At 48.5% G+C, this 20466-nt stretch overlaps 8 protein-coding genes across 8 annotated transcripts; 5 read left to right on the top strand and 3 right to left on the bottom strand.

Moving 5' to 3' along the window:
* Positions 1 to 85: 85 nt before the first annotated feature.
* On the top strand, positions 86 to 709 carry ASPBRDRAFT_50326 (uncharacterized protein; the record flags this gene model as incomplete). Its single annotated transcript, XM_067626521.1, has 5 exons — positions 86 to 98; positions 158 to 185; positions 211 to 320; positions 472 to 539; positions 596 to 709. The coding sequence occupies 5 exons, from the start codon at positions 86 to 88 to the stop codon at positions 707 to 709; spliced, it is 333 nt and encodes a 110-aa protein (XP_067484693.1).
* Positions 710 to 1554: 845 nt separating this feature from the next.
* Positions 1555 to 2823, top strand: ASPBRDRAFT_50325 (serine hydrolase domain-containing protein; the record flags this gene model as incomplete). Its single annotated transcript, XM_067626520.1, has 3 exons — positions 1555 to 2032; positions 2106 to 2641; positions 2695 to 2823. 3 exons carry the CDS (start codon positions 1555 to 1557, stop codon positions 2821 to 2823), a joined length of 1143 nt encoding a protein of 380 aa, XP_067484692.1.
* Positions 2824 to 5889: 3066 nt separating this feature from the next.
* Positions 5890 to 7200, bottom strand: ASPBRDRAFT_36663 (putative plasma membrane ammonium transporter (Ato3)). The gene is made up of 5 exons (XM_067623558.1): positions 6854 to 7200; positions 6693 to 6793; positions 6500 to 6619; positions 6254 to 6429; positions 5890 to 6172 (listed from the first exon to the last, which is right to left on the bottom strand). Exons 1-5 carry the CDS (start codon positions 7120 to 7122, stop codon positions 6005 to 6007), a joined length of 834 nt encoding a protein of 277 aa, XP_067484691.1. The 5' UTR covers positions 7123 to 7200; the 3' UTR covers positions 5890 to 6004.
* An 829-nt stretch (positions 7201 to 8029) lies between these two features.
* ASPBRDRAFT_166267 (CoA-acylating methylmalonate-semialdehyde dehydrogenase) lies at positions 8030 to 9666 on the bottom strand (the record flags this gene model as incomplete). Its single annotated transcript, XM_067619577.1, has 2 exons — positions 8030 to 8443; positions 8512 to 9666. 2 exons carry the CDS (start codon positions 9664 to 9666, stop codon positions 8030 to 8032), a joined length of 1569 nt encoding a protein of 522 aa, XP_067484690.1.
* Positions 9667 to 10773: 1107 nt separating this feature from the next.
* Positions 10774 to 11883, top strand: ASPBRDRAFT_112425 (nitronate monooxygenase; the record flags this gene model as incomplete). The annotated part of the gene is made up of 1 exon (XM_067616650.1): positions 10774 to 11883. One exon carries the CDS (start codon positions 10774 to 10776, stop codon positions 11881 to 11883), a length of 1110 nt encoding a protein of 369 aa, XP_067484689.1.
* Positions 11884 to 12774: 891 nt separating this feature from the next.
* On the top strand, positions 12775 to 14747 carry ASPBRDRAFT_25108 (uncharacterized protein; the record flags this gene model as incomplete). Its single annotated transcript, XM_067622132.1, has 5 exons — positions 12775 to 12990; positions 13058 to 13252; positions 13281 to 13623; positions 13713 to 14265; positions 14384 to 14747. 5 exons carry the CDS (start codon positions 12775 to 12777, stop codon positions 14745 to 14747), a joined length of 1671 nt encoding a protein of 556 aa, XP_067484688.1.
* Positions 14748 to 16158: 1411 nt separating this feature from the next.
* On the top strand, positions 16159 to 17895 carry ASPBRDRAFT_70840 (carotenoid oxygenase family protein; the record flags this gene model as incomplete). Its single annotated transcript, XM_067629095.1, has 5 exons — positions 16159 to 16395; positions 16449 to 16572; positions 16621 to 16997; positions 17049 to 17186; positions 17236 to 17895. Exons 1-5 carry the CDS (start codon positions 16210 to 16212, stop codon positions 17893 to 17895), a joined length of 1485 nt encoding a protein of 494 aa, XP_067484687.1. The 5' UTR covers positions 16159 to 16209.
* Positions 17896 to 18163: 268 nt separating this feature from the next.
* On the bottom strand, positions 18164 to 19722 carry ASPBRDRAFT_50319 (cytochrome P450; the record flags this gene model as incomplete). Its single annotated transcript, XM_067626518.1, has 2 exons — positions 18164 to 19102; positions 19171 to 19722. The coding sequence occupies 2 exons, from the start codon at positions 19720 to 19722 to the stop codon at positions 18164 to 18166; spliced, it is 1491 nt and encodes a 496-aa protein (XP_067484686.1).
* Positions 19723 to 20466: the final 744 nt, after the last annotated feature.

The raw sequence follows: 20466 nt of genomic DNA, 5'->3' as shown, positions 1-20466 counted from the left end.
AGTTAGGGCAACTCATTGCTATAATTCTGGCATATTTGTCCCACTTGAATACACATACAATACACATAAACCCTGAATCACAACAATGGTCAAAGCAAGTTCGTTTACCCAGTTCACTGAGGTGGGGACAGGATTATAAGCTTAAATGACGCAACAGTTGCCACAGTACGAGGTGATTCGAAGGTGTGCGGTACTGTTACATTCGAGCAGTATAACAATCTCGTGGAGTCTCCGTGGAAACGATCCCAACAGCGAACGGGGTTTCCACATCCACGAGTTCGGTGATAACACCAACGGCTGTACTTCGGCGGGACCTCATTGTACGCTCCCTATTATCTTTAATGTTGATTTATGTATATTGGAGCCGGTTCTCACCATATATTATAGTCAACCCATCCAGAAAGACGTATAGTACCCTGTATGACCTTGAATGACACGTGGGTAACTTAGAGAATTTTTAAACTAGTGCAGATAGAAACTCAGAGGGGATAATACCAGATGGACTGATTAAACTAAATAGATCAGAAAGTATTATAGGTGTAAGATTGGTACAATGGCCCTTTGACGGTATAGACCAGTACTTACTTTCTTTTAGCGGACTATTGTCATTCACGCTGGCTGCGACGACCTTGGCCGTGATGAGAATGCTGAATCCAAAAGGATAGGGAATGCGGGTGCGCGGCCTGCCTGTGGTAAGTCTTGCCGGTGACGGTACGGGGGACGCCCTATCTGACCGACCCATATATAAATATCGGGGTAATTGGACTTGCAGCAGGGCAATCTCCTATGCTAGGATTCTTGACGACTCGTAATTCCTTTGCTTGCCGGAGTGGTGCTCTCTGACGAATTATTTTCATGTCAGCATGATGACAGCCATGCCAAAGAAGTAAACATGTTCTGCTCAATCCGAGGCACGGATACGCCTTAGCCATGGTTTATAGTATGTCAGAACAGATAAACCTAAGCTATAGCAGTAACCGTTAGAGAGCTCTCTCTTTTGGTCTACTTGGTAAATGTCTCAACATATTATACCGCAAAATGATTGGCTGATTTAGTATTCTGATATCAGCTTGTGAGACAAGGTAAACGTTGATCAGAAAGCAGGTCGAAGAGTTGAAAGTGGATGAGACAATGCTTACTACAAAAGCTAGATAATAAACTTTTGGTTAGTGCCAATTTTACCATCCACAAAGCTTCGCCACCCGCAGTTACTTACCTCCACGGTCCAAACCTAATAACGTGGGTTCCATAAAAGCCCTGAGCGCTCCCCCCCAATGTTGCGGGGCGTTGTCCGTAATTGCCGCATTTGCCGTAACCCCGACTCTCAAGTGAAAAGACGAGCAAGAAAACTACTACCCTTTTTTGAGCTCTTGATCTGGTGGCCCAAAAAATATGTCACCTAAAGAAACTGGATCTTGGGGACCACGGGCCCGCAGACGCGTTGTCTGAATTTGGACTCTCTTCATGTACTCAGATCGTTGGTTATTTTGCTGTTTTCGACGTCGGGTGTATACCTCCCTTGGATTTTCCCGCGATTGCACGATTCAGGGCATCATGTTTCGCAACAGTGACTCTCGAAAGCCCCTAGAGGACCTCGAAAAGGCATTTGATACGTCCTTGGAGGATGGGACTTGGCCGGGTGTGGTAGTTGCAGCAACAAACAAAAGTGGCAGTTTCTATTACGCCAAAGCCTTCGGAAACGACGATGGTACGTCTGATGGGAGGCCGCTCGCGATGAGCTCCATCATGACGCTCGCATCCATGAGCAAGCTCTTGACCACTATTGCTGCTCTTCAGCTAGTGGAGAAACGACTTGTGGATCTCGAAACAGATGTGTCATCCTTGATACCAACATTGGCCTCCCAAGGCATATTGCATGGCTGGGATGCGGCAGGCCAACCACGTATTCAATCGCGAAAGAACGCAATCAACCTCCGAAACCTTCTCACCCACACTAGTGGAGCAGGCTACAATATGAGCAATCCCGACCTGGCCCGCTTTACGGCTTATGAAGGACGAAATATCAATTGTGGTACTACCGTGGACGAGCGATTTGGCTACCCGCTGACCTTCGAGCCGGGACACTGCCTGGGAATATGGTACAGGGATTGACTGGGTTGGACAACTCGTTGAACGCTTAGCGGGGCAAACTTTAGAAACTTACATGCAGAGGCATATTTGGGAGCCCCTTGGTATTGAACGGATGAGTTTCTGGCCTGCGAGTATTAGCGGAGGAAACCGAAAGGTTCGGATCTCAGTTCGAGATGAGGCTTCGGGACGGTTCACGGTACTGAAACAGCTCTTTCTGACTGAAGGAGTTACGGACTGCTTTGGCGGACAAGGAATATACGCCTCTGTGGAAGAGTTTTTAAAAGTCCTTCATTCCATCTTGTCTGATGATGGGAAACTTCTCATGAGCAAGTCGATTGCCATGATGTTCCAGTCCCACCTCTTGCCGGCTAGTCGGGAATCCCTCCAACAACATGTCAAAAAGTCTGACCCTGAGTCTTCGTTCATTGGGATATTTGACAACAACCGTTTGTATGACTGGGGATTAGGTGGTATGCTGACCGTGGAAAACGAACCATCTGGGCGGCAAAAAAACACGCTGTTTTGGAGTGGAAAACCTAATTTGTTCTGGGTAAGCAACGGATCCCGTCATTGCCTTTCTAAATATACTAAGAGTCTCGACAGTTTATCGATAGAGAGTCCGATCTTTGTGGCGTGTTGGGGACCCAATTTCTCCCGCCTGGAGATAGGAAGGTGGCAAGGATGATTGAGATCTTCCAAAAGAAGATTTACGAAGCTAGACGCAACTTATAGTTCTCTGACGAAAGGCTATTGCAGACTAACGGAAACAGCACATAATCCAGTGGCAGGTACCCCGTTTGCTTTTTTTGCTATCGAGCCAAGAACTTTCCGATTCTCGCTGTTGAGATGATGCAGAATACGCTTGGAGTAGACCACAGTGCATGCGAGAGGCAATACCAACGAAGTTTGCCTATCACGAATACGGTCAAAATCATGACTTGTGTTGAGATGGCACGGACTTTTGCACATCCATTAAGTTAACAAGGATCAAACCAAAGGATTGTGACTTACCACAGGACTAGTACTTGTAGTATCTTGCTACCTCCCAGTCGCGAGAACAGTGCTCCAGATATTGGACTACGTATCACACTATGGCACACGTGCCTAGATATAGATCCCCGAGCACCATATGCTATTTAAGTCACAGCTTTCAAGTTTAGTATCATAAATGATGTTTTATCTTGATTTTGGACCCGCTTCACCGCATTGTGTGTTGAGTAATTTCCCTCGTCCCCATTTACTATTTCTCCACGCAGCAAACCCCGGATTGTTCATCTCCAACCCGTAGCTGTTCCGCAAATACCCGTGGGTTCCCAGTAAAGGGCAATACAGCAAATAATGGCTGCCCCCCACCCTGGGAAAGCCACCGGGGACTTAACTTATGTTAGCCTTGCACCAAGCTTCTGGACTGAGGATCCCATGTCTTACCCCCACCTCTTGTGAGGCTGCTTTAGGGAACCTTTCACGCAATCCAAGCTTCGCATTTTTCCACCAAGAAAAGGGAGATGAACTGTCAAGAGTGCAGTGAGGGGGGGGGCGCATGGGCATAGCATTGGCATACGGCGACTGTAGTAAGAGAAAGAAGGAAGAGTGAAATTTCAATTGCTATATCATTAATTCCCTTGGAGGTTTTATTATTTATGGGGCGATATTGATTCTCGCGTCGAGAATCGCTAATAGGTTTCAAAAATGCTGTACTAAAGCGTCGACGGATGCCCTTCAGTATCTTATAGCATGGTCAACGCTTTTCATTTTTTTGTAAGAAATCGAGCTCGCCTATTGGGTAAGGACGTCTGGAAAATCCATGGAGACATATATTCGATTCTAAAGGCTCATTCTGTATCACACAAGATCAATGCTTTAAAAAGGAACTCATAAGAATCTACCCTACCAATGTCAAATTGTAGTGGATCGAAGCCTGAGCCTTGGCGAGTGTACCTACCAAGTACGCCATTTAGTATGGCCCATATAAGAACGGGCCGTAAGACAGATGTGCCGTACAGGGGAACATGTGCCGTGCACCCAGAGAGCCGAAGGTCCTTTGTGATTTGCATGATAGCGTTACAGCTCTTACTAACGTGCTGACGGGTTCTCGTCCGGGGGAATTGGACTGTTTGTGTGTGTGTTATAGAGAGATCCAGTAACACAGCCAACTGGAACTTCACTGTACGGTATAACAGCTTGAGAGTTGCGCACTGGAGATATAGTTCACGATCCCCTGCCCATGAAGCAGGTGAACTCAATTGGGCGAAATCAATCTCCGGGTCGACATTTCTTTGCCATCTCTCGAGACCTATGGCGGTCTCATGGAGAGATTCCTGAAACTGAGCCACACCACCCTGGAGCAATGGCCTCTCAGCGATACTGGAATTGCTCTCTGGAATGCGGATTGAAAGGGGTGACAGTCGTCCCATGATCACCGCTAGCTTGGCTCTTTCGATCCACATGATGGCCATCTTGCGCTGCCTGCTGATATAGTTCACGTCAAGCAGAGGGCTTTGTGTTCCTACATTATGGTAGACATCGGGGAGGCAAAAGTCATCAATTTCTATCATCGGCACATCGTAATCAGTGTCGTCTATCATCCATGGTGTTCCGTCATCAAGGAGCAAAGTACGCTCTCGGATGAAGAGACTCCACCACAATCGTTTTCGGAAGTGATGAACGGATGCGTCGCTGTAGAAGCTCGTAGGATCACGATGAAGTCCCATTTGGAAAGCAATAGAGACTGCATGTCGGACGAAGTAGGCCTGTCCCTTGGGTTCGGTGACCTTCTGTGGGAAAAAGGTCATGAGTATCAAGGCCTGCAGGATGATCAATGGTCTGGTCTCCCAGTCCAAGTCATACAGTGCCCGGATGCTGGCGAATAATTCCTGGGAGTCACAAAACTCGCCCCGTGGACCTTCGTGGGCAATGAGGAAGAGCTGGCCCACAAGCATGACACATTGGTAAAGTAACAGACTGATCCTTTCTCCACAGCCTTGTATAGATCGGCTCATTTCGATTTGATCCAACACCGGAATGAATGGGTGTGCGTACTTCCAATATGCTGTCCATAGAGCTTGCCTCACGCTATCGTTTGGTATGGAGAAGGCATGCTTATAACTCAGAAATTCCAGGGCATCCTTGGTGATGTGAGCTGGTACAGGCTCAATATAGCTAGGGAGTTGGTTGTATTCGAGGGTTCTAAGATAGACTATTTTGTAAGCATATCGGGATACAATACTATTAAAGTTTGTGAAATACGCATCACTCACCCTTGATTGCATTTACATGAGTCCTCACCCAAGGATCGCGGGGACCAACAATCTGTACATGAGAAGCTCTGTTGGGAACTCCCTTGATGAATATCCCCTGTATCCATCTCTTTTGGAAATTATGTACGAGGGATTCGACCTCGCACTTGGACAGCCATGACAAAAAATACCAATGAATAGGAAGGTAACTGCTCTCCATGGAATCAGTTTGCTTTCCCGCCGCCGGGACGATTTGACGGGCCGGCATGTGCGGGTGCTGCGGGTGACGCGGCGTACTGCGTATGTTAGACACCTTTTCAATTGTTTATTGCGTGGTCACCTACATCATACATTAGAGGGGATTAATATTCATAGCGTGCCCGTACGTGTATTTGATTCATTTTCATTTTCATTTTCATCCTAGGTTCTTTGTCTGGTAAGCAGACATCTGCTCTGTAAGTAGCTATCTTTTATATTCTTAAGGTCAACGCAGCCAAAAGCTAACTAACTATCATTCCACACACAGGAAAGTAGTCTCGGTCATCTGAAATTCATTATAACAACGGAATTGAATTGAAATGATTGAAACGTCGACTAAGGTCACGAATCTACTGAAATACACATCTAGCCAGGAAAAAAAGCTCAGAAAGTCCGGACATAGTGAGAGGGAGGGTGACCTATACCTCACAATCCATCTGTTTCCGTGCCTTTTGATTTCTTCCTAGAACAACCTCACTCAAATCCCCAACAGGTAACGCCAAAGGAAAGTCAATCGACTCCAACATTTGGGCCACAAAGATGTACCAGATTGGAATGCAAAGTATGAAATTACATGCACCCGCAGCCTTCAAAGGGAGGAAGTTAGTAAAGGTTTCTGCAGAAACAGAATCGAGAACACTCGGTGAATCCGAGTTCCGATTACGTACCACTTCCACCTTGGCTGCCAACGCCTCTTGTCCGAGGGCAGTGGTAAAATGAACGGCTGCATAGAGGTTATATGCTACTGTCAGGAATAACAGCGCGAGGAATAGGCACACGTTTGTGCGAATGGAACAGATGAGGAATACGAAGGTCACCACACTCAGAATAACGTAATATAGACCTATTTGTTTTTTTCCATGTGTTCAGTAAAGAGCTTTTGGCCTATTTATTCGCCTTGGTGCACTGCTTACCTGCCGTCGCATGATATTCTGCTGTTTCCATACCCTCAAAGCTGTTGCCTGTAGGGGAATATCGGGCACCCACTGCAAAGAATGGCATCAAGGAGGCACCATACGCCAGCCAGAAGGCTCCTGTTACATAGTTCATTAGTTATTCAACATACGTCTCACTTCTTGAGTCCCACCGGTAGGGAAAGGGGTTTACCGTATGTGAAAAATATCGCACAGGAGAAGGTATTTCCAATTAACCACTCTCCAATGGCACCGATGATCTGGGTCATCCCACCAAAGGCGATATAGGCCGGACTAAAATTTTAGACTCATTAATGTGACACGGGGACATTTCTACCTGGCTTTTGGTCTTACAGTATAGCCCCTCCGTCCCCGCCAGCGCCCCTCCAACCCATGTGGATCATTGCATTAGGGGTGGCAGATACTAAGAACCCCATCAGTGAGATTGGGGTGGGGTTGCCAAATGTCTGTCGCAACTTTCCTGCAATGGGCATCTTCGGAGTCAGGTAGAGCTTCTCAAACGTATCCCGGGGAATGGGCAACATGATGCTATCCTTGGTGGGCATATGAGAAAGCATCTCCGTGTCCCCTTCTATCTGCGTATTCGTGGGCTTTGCGGACATATTGGTCAAGTTGGTTATCTTAGATGCTGGAGAGAGAGAGAGAGAGAGAGAGAGAGAGAGAGAGAGAGAGAGAATAAATCTTGGTCCAGATATTCTGGCTCTTTGCTCTTCTTTATGGGACGATAGCAAATCAATTTATAAGATAATGCGGGGAAACTGCTCCTTTTTCGCGCCGCCAATAAACGTAATGGGGCCCCATGACTACTACCCCAGATTCCGTTCACGAGTGGGAATGATAAAATCTCCGCGGAGCTAGTATCAATCTTTTGTTCTCGCCTTTCAGTAAGCGCCACGAAACTTTAAGCTATCGTATTAGATATATTTCTTCGCATATGTTCGAGGGATCATCGGTTTAGTTGGGAGTAGAGTGTGTCAAGGTATCGATGCCGTGCTATACTAAAAAGGTTAGTTAACCTTGGTTGAAAATGATACGTGGATTCTCTCTATCTCAAGCCACAGTGCATGGATAAATAATTCGTATTCGTTGTGTCATGTCTGTCTATGACATGGTTGATATAGTAGACTTGGTGTTAAACCAAGTTTTGGTTTTCCCGCAATACCCGCTATTCGGAGGTCGTGCGTTGGCCTAACACTATTTGTTTGGTGTATCTCTGGCTAGCAGGCTGAAACCACCATTCCATCCAGAGACTTCGTAGTGGAAAATGAGCACTGGAAGCCTCATGTCGTTACTACATGTAGAACGTGTACATATAAGACAAGAAGATAACACATTAACAAAATAATGTAGCATCCACACGTTGTAACACACCCAACAACTATTGTAGATTTATTCAACTCTCCCGGCCAATTGGATACTATACCGACATTTGTACAAGTATATGTTTCAGGATCGCCCGAGGTATGCTCTTCACGGTTCTTGGACACAACGCATTGAAGATGAAAGGCTTCATAGATGAGATGGCATAACCACTTGCTTGTCAGTATCAGAGTTCTCTCGGCGCCAAAGACTCGTCACAGTTTTCTGCTGGGTGTAGAACGCCAGTCCTGGCTTTCCATAGAATGTGTTTGCTCCGCCACCCGCGATGCTCTTCTTATTTCCAGTGAAGGAGAACATGGGAAGCGGGACCGGGATTGGGACATTGATGCCGACCTGTCCGGCCTGGATATTCTTTTGGAAATATGCCGCGGACGCCCCGGACTTGGTGAAGATACTCACCCCATTGCCATATTCATTTGCGTTGACCAATTGGATGGCTTCTTCGAGGGTCTTCACAGAAAGAAAAACCAAAACCGGGCCAAATATTTCTTCTCGGTAACATTTCATGTTCGGTGTGACATTTGTTAAAATTGTAGGCGCCACCTGGAGGGAATGAGCAACGCAAGCCAACGTGAATAAACTAAAGAAGCAAAGGAAAATCTTTCACGTACGAAGTTTCCACGGGGGTATTTCTCTGATTTGTACCCTCGGCCATCTAAAGCAATCGTGGCCCCCTCATGTTCACCACTGGCAATGAGAGATTCAATCTTCGCCTTGCTTTCGAGGCTGATCACCGGACCGACGTCGGCATTCTTCTCAAAGCCAGCAGACACCACCAGACCTCGTGCCTTCTCAATCAGAGCAGGGATATAATCCGCGTCGTCGCCCACTGTAACCAGGACACTCAGCGCCATACACCGTTGTCCGGCTGCCCCAAATGCAGCACCGACGATCGCATCCAGCGCGGCGTTGTGGTCTGCATCTGGCAGCAGAACAGCATGATTCTTCGCGCCGAGATTGGCTTGCACGCGCTTTCCATTGGCGGAGCCTCTGGCGTAAATATACTCTCCCGCGCGATTACTCCCGACGAAGCTGATGGCGCGGATGGCAGGCTCATCGAGAATGAAGTTCACGGTGTCGACCGACCCATGGATGATGTTCAAAACCCCCTTGGGGAACCCTGCCGCCCGAGCCAGTTCGGCGAGAATCAAGGCCGCACCGGGATCTCGTTCGGATGGTTTGAGAACCATTGTATTCCCGGTCACGACCGCAATCGGAATACACCAGAGGGGAATCATGGCAGGGAAATTGAACGGACAGATAGCCGCGACCACGCCCAGAGGTTCTCGGTAACTTCGGGTCTCCATATCGCGAGCCACTTCCAGCACCTCTCCGGGAAGCTGGGTGGTTATACCACAGGCGGTTTCAGCTACCTGCAGTCCACGGAGCACGTCACCCCGAGCATCCTTGAAGGTTTTGCCTTGCTCCAAGGTGATCGATGCCGCCAGGCGGTCCCAGTTCTCTTTGATCAGATGGGTGAAGCGAAACAGGATTTGCTGTCGCGCCATAATACTGGTTGCCCGCCATGCCGGAAACGCCTTCTGAGAAGAGGTCACCGCTGCAGCGAGTTCCTCTGGTGTGGACTGAGGGACCCGCGTGACCAGATTGTTCGTTGCGGGATCATGCACTGGAAACCACTTGGTAGCCTGCGAGGGCCTGAACTCGTTATCAATAAAGTTAGGCGTATCGACAGGAGACTCGATACGGTCATGGTTCATGTGTACCGTTGAGCCTGTTGAGGCGGTGCCTGCAGTGTTGGAAGTCATTTCGATTGGGGAGATTTAGAAATCTGTAATGAGATAGGAAGATAGGAGGCGTCGAGGTTGCAGATTGATTGATACTCTTGGTTCAAAAGGAATGATGTGACGGGACGTTGTAAGGTGGTATTTAAGTGGCTATGTATGTATTTGGAGACAATCAGAACCTGGCAGGATGAAGTTGTTGAGGCTGTGTGGTCCAAACGGGTATTGCGGGCCGCTTCGATAAACCCCCAGCGCCTCTCCTCTGAATCCATGGCGACGATGGTAGGCAAAGGCAACTAAATGCTCGACACCGAAATTCCTGCCAAATCCATCTTCTCTGCTACTTTCAATGATTCGCACCCCCGCAAATTCCTCCACGGCGTGAATCTCCACAACCCCACAGCCTCGGTCCTTCCTCCTCGGCCCGTCCTTCCTGGGGGTGGAGTTGGACGGGTATTGCGGAGGGTGACGGATATCCACCCTTGTTTTTGATGCTTATCATGTATCATGGGGTTGAAGTGGACAGTGATTTGTGGAGTGGACGGTTTCCACCCCCTCCCCCAACTCCCCGGCTGCTTGTCTGCTTGTATTCAGTCGTTCTGATAATTGGAACTGGTTACAGTCCGTATGATAATGTCACTGACGGTTGCACGGCCCATCCTGTTACCCCGTATAAATATATATATTTTTTCGTTATATCTCAACTAGTCAGCGTCTGACAGGCTCTGACTTCGCTTATTGATAATATATATATATAATAAATATCTCATAATGTTTTCAGATTTACAAGATTTTTATGTTCACATAATAGCTCAGATTGTATGTAATATAAATAAAATACAAGTGTTTTACGGAATCGGCCACTATATATACTATAGAAAGTGTTGGCAAATATTCCAAAACATTCTATACAATACTATATAATTAATCTATGTATCGAACTCCAGGTCTTCCAGGTTTCTAATAATTGAGGGATTTTGAGTTTAAACAACGGTCCTTTCATAAGGTCGGCTGCCCAGCTGCGTTAGCCATCCAAACGTTGATTATATTACCACTTTATCTTGAAAACTTCCTCTACTTAAGCTTGCTTTGACTTCGAAAAACTTACCTATCCCTCCCATCATATCCAAAATGCTCCTTCTCGACAGCCTACCGAACAGCATTTCTACCGACTACCCTTGGGTATCGTCTCCACTCATCGTGTCGGCGCCCATGGCCAAAGTCGCCATGCCCAAACTCGCCGTGGCAGTTTCCAAAGCCGGCGGTCTCGGGTTTATTGCCGCAGGGTATCACAGTGACCACCTGGAGGACCTACTCGAGGAAGCCGAAGATCTCCTGCAAGAAGGCCAAACAGACACCCCCGTGGAGGAGACTGCGAACGGAGTCCCCAAGTTCTTGCCGGTCGGCGTGGGGTTCATCACTTGGAGTGCCTCTCTGGAAAAGGCGCTCCCCTCTTTTTCCCGATACTGCCCCGCTGCGGTTTGGCTGTTTGCTCCCCCAAACGGCTTTCAGGACCTCATTCCGTGGACCACCACGATCAGAGAGGCCACCGCATCGCGGACCAAGATCTGGGTTCAGGTCGGTTCGGTCTCCGATGCGGTGAAGGTCGTCAACACCATCGACCCGGATGTCATTGTGGTGCAGGGACTGGATGCGGGTGGACATTCCCTCGCGCGCGGAGCCAGCATTGTTTCCCTGGTGCCAGAAATCACCGACACCCTTCGACAGCTTCGTCCCTACCACCCGCAGAAGAAGCGAGCCCATGTCGTGGCTGCGGGCGGAATCAGCGACGGTCGAGGGGTTGTGGCAGCACTGGCTCTGGGTGCGGAAGGGTGTGTGCTTGGAACGCGGTTTCTGGCCAGTCCGGAATCGATGGTCGCGCATGGCTATCAACGGGCCATTCTCGATGCCTCGGATGGGGGCGTCTCCACCGTTCGAACAACCATCTACGACAAGGTTCGCGACATTCATGGCTGGCCAGCGGGCTATGATGGCCGTGGGTTGATAAACCGGACCTACCTGGACCATCTGGCCGGCCTGAGTGAGGTCAAAAACCGCGAGCTCTACCGGGAAGCGCTGAATCAGGGGGATATAGGCTACGGTCCTCAGGGGAGACTGACCACGTATGCTGGGACGGGGGTGGGACTCATCCGAGAGATAATGTCCGCAGGGGACATTGTGAAGTCCATGCGTGAAGGGGCTCGAAAAATTCTGAATGGGCAGCTTCAGGCAAAGCTTTAGAAGATGTCACTGGGAATTATATCTAGCTGTCAATCAGGTATATTTTATATCATTTATTTTGAGAATGATTGGGATTGTTATTTTGTGTTTCTATAACATGGAATTCTCCGACTTCGTCATCACCAGAAGTATAAATTAGAACAGACATTCGCTTGTAGAAAGAAGATGATCTTGAAGTAAACAGAGGCACTCATTCCATACCATCTTAGGGTACTTTCTGCAAGAATCCGATACCAATCATACGAAAGATAAACCGTTGGTAGATACCATTAAGTAATTAAATCAACATGTGAAGCTTAGCAAGTAAGTATCCAAGGCAAACCCCGCCGTGCTCGGCAAGTTTACATCAGGGACCTGGACACAGCTGAAAGTCCTTACGTCCGCGGAGAAACACGACTTGGAAAACCATCTATCCAGATGTAACGTTTGGCGGACCGGCGGAAGTTCCTCAATATCAGTCAGTGTACTTCATTCTGTTCATGACCGAGGTCTGGAGAGGGGAAAAAGGGGAGAATCTAGCCGCCACATCCGCAATACCCAACACGTAGATGATAACGGCATGAATCCTTGTAACTATAGAGATAGTAGGGAAAAGAAAAAAACCACGAGTAATTCGCTGAGATGTGTTATGGCCGTCTACAAACGCTGTTTCGGACATAAGGAAACTCATTGCCGTTCGGCCAGGCCAGCCAGATAGATCATCCTCCATCGCCACTTATACAGCATTTAAAATGTCCATTTCCCCTCCGCTGTGGCCTGCAGAAGAAAAAAAAAGCAACGCGAACAACAGAGCGCAAAATCTTATAGGAGAATCAATCAATCACCTTCAGGAACTGCCACTTTAGCAGCCAACCCGTTTTGTTTTTTTACACATGAAACCGGGAACAGATAATGTCATCCCACATGAATGATCTCGAGCTGGAGGACCAGAAGTACTGGAATGAAGTCCAGGCCGTCAAGGATTGGTGGAGAGACCCCCGTTGGCGGCATACCAAGCGTCCGTTCACGGCGGAGATGGTGGTCGCCAAGCGCGGCAATCTCAAGATTGAGTATCCTTCGAATGCGCAGAGTCAGAAGCTCTGGGGGATCCTCGAGCGTCATTTTGAGGTAAGATATCATGGGATCCAAGGATACAATAAATCATGTTGATTATTGTTTCTTATTCGACGCATAGAAACAAACAGCCAGTACCACATTCGGCTGCTTGGAGCCCACTATGGTGACACAGATGGCCAAATTCCTGGAGACAGTCTACGTTTCTGGGTGGCAGAGCTCCTCAACAGCGTCGTCCACGGACGAGCCATCGCCCGACTTGGCAGACTATCCTATGGTAGAGGATGAAGAATCTAACAAGCGCCGTACCATAGCAGTGTGCATCATCGACTGACCATGACTAGGACACTGTTCCCCGGAAGGTGAATCAGCTGTTTAAGGCACAGCTCTTTCATGATCGAAAAATGCACGAAGAGCGAATCACAACAGCCAAGGCTGACCGTCACAAGGTTGCCAATATCGACTACCTGCGACCCATTATCGCCGACGCCGATACCGGGCACGGAGGGTTGACGGCCATTATGAAACTGACCAAGTTGTTTGTCGAAAGCGGTGCCGCAGGGATTCATATTGAAGATCAGGCCCCTGGAACCAAGAAGTGCGGCCACATGTCCGGCAAGGTGTTGGTCCCCATCGGCGAGCATATCAACCGGCTGGTGGCGATTAGAGCCCAGTCGGACATCATGGGTACGTTCCATCGCGCCGCCATTATTTACCTAGCCTAACCTTTGGGCCGGGTCGTATATGAATTTTCCGAATAACTCATCCGCAACTAGGGGTGGATCTGGTGGTTGTCGCCCGAACAGATTCGGAGGCTGCCACGCTCATCACCTCGACGATCGATGACCGGGACCACCCATTCATACTCGGGACGGCTAATACCGCCCTGCAGCCCTTGAATGACCTTATGGTCGCCGCCGAGAAGGCGGGCCAGAGTGGGTTGGCCTTGCAGAAGATTGAAACGGAGTGGCTGGCTCAGGCTCACCTGCAAACCTTTGACGATGCGGTGGTTGATCGGATCCGGGCGACAACGCAGGTCGGTCAGGAGGCTCTCATCACGCGCTATTTAACGGCGTCGAAGGGCAAGAGCAACTCCCAGGCTCGGGCTCTTGCGCGAGAGCAACTGGGTGAGGATGTTCAGTGGGACTGGGAGTCGGCTCGGACCCGTGAGGGCTTTTACCGTTACCAGGGTGGGACTGCATGCGCCGTGAACCGGGCGAACTCTTTTGCGCCCTTTGCGGACGTGCTGTGGATGGAAACTGCCCGTCCGGATTATGTGCAGGCGAAGGAGTTTGCTGAAGGCGTCCATGCCACTTGGCCGGAGCAAAAGTAAGTCTTTCTTCTTGTGGCTCTCTCCTTTCCTCTTTCCGTTTCGAATTGTCCCTCTTTCCGACTTCTCTGTCGTTGGTGATAGTTGAGGTAGCTCACATGATATATATATATATAGGCTGGCTTATAACCTGTCCCCATCGTTCAACTGGAAGGCTGCCATGGCGCCTGCAGATCAGGAGACCATCATTGCGCGGCTAAGTAAACTGGGCTATTGTTGGCAGTTTATTACTTTGGCCGGTCTTCACACGACTGCGCTCATTAGCCATCAGTTTTCGAAGGCCTTTGTCCAAAATGGCATGCGGGCCTACGGAGAGTTGGTCCAGGAGCCGGAAATGGAGCAGGGGGTGGACGTGGTGACCCATCAAAAGTGGAGCGGTGCACATTATGTGGATAGATTGTTGACCATGGTAACTGCCGGGATCAGTAGCACGGTAGCGATGGGCGCTGGTGTGACCGAAGACCAGTTTAAGTCGGCGTGACTCACAGGCAAGAGACGTTGATAGAATATATACGAAGAATACTTATTCAGGTCTAGTAGGAAATGGATATCCTGTAGTACCTTTACTGGCCACATAGGTCTTGAAGTTCGTAAAGAAGATGTGCAAGTTGAACATGCTGAGCAAGTGACAATTTTACCGAGCCTTGTACTTGTACAGCTTCGTCAGAGCGCTATATTATTGGAATATGTGTGTCAGAAGTAAGGCCCTGGTAGCCTGCTCAGAGGAGATTATTCTTCCTTGTTGGGTTTGCTAACTATGTGTATTTGTACTTTTGTTCTTCTTTTAAACCACGATTCTAGTGATCAGTTCGTAACAGCATGCCTTTTTCTAAATATACACCAACGCAGGTACGAGTAGATTATGGAGGGTTAGCAACTGTAGCAGGCAGTGATGTTTCTACTAACTCTTTCTACTAGCACTACTCCTTTAGAGCGGATACTGTTCCTTTTGGGTTAAAAGACTGCTTCCCACATTGAAAAGGAGAGGCAGCAGATGTCCACTTGGGCTGGGGGTTACCGCAAGCATAACTTCCCACCGGGCGATAGTGTCAGAGGGTGTTGTGTTTTTCTATCGATTCGAATTTATAGCAACTCTGTGCTGTAATAGAGTTAATTATTCCTGAAATACGTGCGTGAAAATATAGAACACCTACCCGTTATACATATGCCATTCTGCCCTTGTTCGCTGAGAGGAGCCGGTGCCCATCGGCATTTCTGTAGCTTCGTAGCATCCGCTTTGTAAGCGGATGTTCTGCGCCGAAAAAACCGACTGAAGTTTAAAGAGAACGCCGTGGCGCCATAGCGGACGAATCAATTCTATAGTTAGTGCATACGTCAAGACTAATGCTCGGTGCAATCAATTTGCCCTAATCGGAGGGTACCACAGCGATCATCACTGCTTTGGGTACTAGCAGTCTATTCACACCATCCCTTTCATGGTGGACCAGCTTGCGGGTCCCTCCTCGTAGTTTCGCCTCAATCGTTAAGCAACTCCGGATTGAACTAACCTCCGCGCTAAATGAGACAGAAGTACCTGGTGGCTGAGAAGATATTCTAGTGGGGAACCCGGGAGCTGTTCCGCTGTCAATGGGATAACTATTGGTAATCTCCCATGCTATACGAGCCGCGAGGGTCTATTCTTCAATAGCATTTCTGCTCCAGACGTAGTACATGTGCCCAATTAAGACATGAGAAATTTAATATTTTCCTTTAATTACCAGGATCTTTCTAATTCTGTGTGTGTAACCCCGCGATCCGCAACATGGCAGCGCTCAGTGCTTCACACATATAAAGCTATCTTGTACACCCTGATAAAGGTGTTGCCTGTAAATCGTTACCATTCAAGAAACTTCCCTAAGACAACGGAGTGGTTTATCTACCAGTTCCAGACCCGGAAATTTCCCTCGCAATACAAACGTGTCGGTGATTCTAACACTGCCTCCATGTCTGTTCCGAAGATCCTCCACTTTCCCGACAGACCGCAGTTCTCGGGCTTCATGAAGCCATGTCGGGTCGAGGGCGAGGTGGACAACCTAGAGGTCAACGGAGATATACCAGAAGACATTGATGGGACCTTCTTTCGAGTCATGCCGGATCCGCAGATGCCACCCTTCATTGAAGACGATCCTGTTTGTATCACCTTCCCACTGATAGGCTGATGGCGACGTGCTAAAGGGATCAGTGGTTCAATGGCGATGGCAATGTTAGCGCCTTTCGGATCGAAGATGGCACCGTCTCGTGGAAGCAGAAGTTTGTACGCACCGAGAAGTTCGTACGCGAAAGAGAGGCGGGAAAAGCACTTCTTGGTATGCAGGTATCTGCGTATTTCTATCTAATCTACTAAGACGTTATAGGAAAATATCGGAATAAGTATACCGATGCCGTCCGGTTTAAAGTCCGCAGTACGGCAAACACCAATATTGTTCATTTCAATGGGCAGTTGCTGGCCCTGAAGGAGGACTCCCCACCGTATGCGATGGATCCCCAAACTCTGGAGACGAAGGGTCTGTATGATTTCGAGGGACAACTTCCAAGTGTTACGTTCACGGCACATCCCAAACTTGACCCCGAGACTGGCGAAATGGTTTGTTTTGGCTACGAAGCAAAGGGTGACGGTACTCCCGATATCTGTTACTACCAGGTTAGGCCGGATGGGTCTTTCTCAGACATCTGCTGGTTTGTCGCGCCTGTTTGTGCCATGATACATGACTTTGCAGTGACTGAGAATTGGGTAGGTCTGCCTTGAAGTCCGAAAACCCGATCAGGATATTAATAGCACTAGGTGCTCTTCCCACTCATTCCCCAACTATGTGACATTGATCGCCTCAAAGCTGGCGGAGAACACTGGCAATGGAGTCCCGAAACCCCCTTGTATATTGGAGTCATCCCTCGACGGGGACCAAAGCCTGGTGACGTTAAGGTAGCTTCCTCCTATGCACACTATAAAACAGCGTACTGACATAGAGCAGTGGCTCCGCTGGAACAATTCCTTCCCCGGACATACTCTCAACGCATACGAAGACGCCAACGGACACATAATATTCGACCTCGGCATCAGTAAACAGAACGTATTTTTCTGGTGGCCAGACAACCAAGGCCTCGCACCAGAACCCAGCACAATCATATCTCAGTTAATGCGATTCACAATCGACCCAAACACAACAAGTGAAATACTACCAGACCCCGAGATACTGCATACCGGAAACAGCGAATTCTACAGAATAGACGACCGCTTCGCCACACAAAAGCATCGACACTGTTTCTTCGATCTTATGGACCCTTCCCTAGACACTGACTTTAAGACCATCGGCCCCCGTCTCGGTGGCGGATACCCTCTATACAATGCTCTCGCTCATCTCGACCTCCAGACTGGGACTTCGGAAATCTACTTCCCTGGAAGGACTCATCTAGTGCAAGAGCCAGTCTTCATTCCGAAATCAGGGTCCTGTGTTGAAGGAGACGGGTATCTCATGGCTCTGGTTAATAATTACGAGTCGATGACGAGCGAACTCCATCTGCTAGATTTGGAGGATTTCACCAAGGCTAGGGCTATTATACACTTGCCGGTTAGGCTTCGGCCTGGGTTGCATGGGAATTGGGTGGATGGTCGGGATATGCAATCTGTATAAGGCTTGCATGTTGGACTTAGAGATAGGAGGATAAGGGAGGCTAAGTACTGCTTCGGAGAGGGGGTGTATACCATGAGGTATAACTGATATGTACGTAGTCTGCGATCTATAGGCGTAAGGCCAGTGAATTTGGATGTGTATGGGTACGTTCAATGCGAAAAACACATTTCATAAATTGGAACTTGAGTTGAAGCATAGCAACAGTAGACAATCTGAGTACTACCCAGAAACATAACCATATATTCCCTGGGAACCACCTAACCACCACTCAATCAATGTTTCTCCTCCAGATCTTCATCGGCATCTCGCCCAGAATCAAATTAAACGACTCGTGTCGGTAAATATTCCACTCTGGAGAAGGCAATGCAAAGTTATACCGATGCACCACCGACGCCAACACAACCGTCTGCTCCAGATAGGATATATTACGTCGGAGACATCCCCGTGCTCCAGTAGAAAATGGAATAAAGCATGGCTCTATGTGTTTGCGGCTCTCCGCATCAAGCCATCTCTCTGGCCGATACGCTTCCGGGTCAGGGAAGATCTCGGGATCCCGATGCGCTGCGTATATGGGCATCGACACACTGGTGTCTCCTGGGATCCACTCGCCTAGGATCTGGGCACCCTCGGGAGGGGTGCAACGAGGTAAAGGAGCCGAAGTGGGCGGGATAAGGCGGAGAGCTTCGTCGAGGCACGCGCGGAGATAGGGTAGGTTCTTGACCTTGTCGTAGGGTGCTACCACTTCGTCCGCGTCCAGTACGCTGTCTATCTCTTCTCTAAGTCGCTGCATCTGGGGTGGGTGACGGATGAGAAAGTCCAGTGCCTGTGTTAGGGCTATGGCAGTGGTGTCCGACCCTGCGTTGATGATTGCGCTGACTTCGGCGACAATCTCGCCCCATTCTAGGTTGTTGGGTTTGCCTTGCTTGTCTTCCATCAAGGCCGAGAAGAAGTCGTCGAGTTGCTCACCAGCGAGATACCGTTGCAGTCGCGTGGCTGCCTGATGATACACAATGTCATTCCATGGCTCGGCCTTGTGCCATACGTCTCGCCATTTAGGAACGAGCTTGGACAGCCGTGCAAGCGCAGGATAGTGCTTGTAGTCCCAGACAAACACCGCTTGGCCGATCGCCGTGTGGCTCTGCGCTTCACGATATCGTGCCGGGTACAGGGTGCCATCTCGCCGTTGTGCAGTCACGACATCTGTCCCCTTGTCAACAGGTCCAGCGAAGATGATAGCGCGATATTGTTGATAGCCTCGATTGTAAAAAGATAGACCCACTTGTTGAAGTCGAAGTTGACGTTGGCTGATTCTGGCTTGGCTTGCTGCGAGCAAAGCGGCGACGTGCAATGTGCGTCCATCGCCTTGAGGAGCCTCTGCGTCGCCCGAGCCACCTTGAACTCCCATCGCTCAAGGTGCTTGATGGCAAAAGCAGCGGAGAGCGTCTTGCGCTTGCGTCCATGCTCGTTCTTGTCCACGACATCGAAGAGATGCGTGTGAGTGCCCCCGAGGATGAGATAATTAAGATCTTTGACACACTTCGTCCCGTGTCCGTATATGTCGGGAATGGCCTTGACGTTGCCGAACGAGAGAGCATTGGGGCCCGTACGTAGAATGGGGGCACGATGATGAGCCTTGTATAAGTCCCTTGAGCGGTATCCACAGGCACTCAAGTACACATGGCGCAGATCGGTAAACCCGGACAACGGCGAGAAGCCTGGGTATTTGCGTAGTCCCTTGGGGTCATAAAGATACCAGAAGATCGGTAGGACAAAGGCGTAAGTCGCTGCTGCGAAGGTTGTTCCAGCGAAAATGAGGAGTCCCAACATTGCGAGTTGGGGGTTGGTCTATGGTGATTGCAATGAGGCACCGGAACATGAAGACTGGAAATCATTCTATATAGATCGCTCTTCACAAGAGACACGAAGTCACTAAGCTGATCAGGAAGCGGGACGATATTCTGATTTGGGAGTGCCATCATGCTTTGGGGTTCTGACAGTAAGGGTGGTACTCACTTATACTTCCTCATCGCACATACTGCCAGCGCTACCAATCACACGCGCAGCTGTCTCTGGCAGCGACCGTCCTCACACTGTAATGATATGGGGTACACTTGGTGACCAAGATCGATCTACTGGTGGAACATATTTCAGGGAGTGGAGAGGTATTGACTGTAGCAGTTAGGATTGACTATGAATTGAGCTTTGAACGGATTGTTACAATTATTTCTTGAATATAGGAAGGAAAAATATTAGGATAGGCTAAGATATAAATCTCTAAACCACCCAACCGCGATAAATGTAAAAACTCGCTACTGTAATTAATAAAGCTGAAATATATAATAAAACCACTAGCCTACTATACTCAAGAGTAAGAAATTAATATTAAATAAAGAAATATATATCCCCAGTAAAAAAAAAAGAATTAGAGTAAACTAGTTACCTAATATAAAGTAGTGACTTTAGATAATTTCTTAGTAGAGAGCAAGGATTTAAATACCTCTAGACTTATAAAAGAGATTGTTAAATTTAAAAGAGAAATTAGATAATAAAATAAATTATATAAAAAAAAGT

Source organism: Aspergillus brasiliensis (genome assembly GCF_001889945.1).
Source record: "Aspergillus brasiliensis CBS 101740 unplaced genomic scaffold ASPBRscaffold_1, whole genome shotgun sequence".
Taxonomy (NCBI): domain Eukaryota; kingdom Fungi; phylum Ascomycota; class Eurotiomycetes; order Eurotiales; family Aspergillaceae; genus Aspergillus; species Aspergillus brasiliensis.
The sequence above is the reverse complement of the archived record's forward strand: the minus strand, read 5'-3'. Positions and strand labels throughout refer to the sequence as shown.

Bases quoted from the DNA above. Each gene is read 5' to 3' on its own strand.
- ASPBRDRAFT_36663 (XM_067623558.1), bottom strand. From the start codon at position 7,122: ATGTCCGCAAAGCCCACGAATACGCAGATAGAAGGGGACACGGAGATG. The intron at 6,430-6,499 runs GTAAGCAGTGCA...AAAAACAAATAG, and splicing joins AGAATATCATGCGACGGCAG to GTCTATATTACGTTATTCTG. The intron at 6,173-6,253 runs GTACGTAATCGG...CTCCCTTTGAAG, and splicing joins TGGCAGCCAAGGTGGAAGTG to GCTGCGGGTGCATGTAATTT.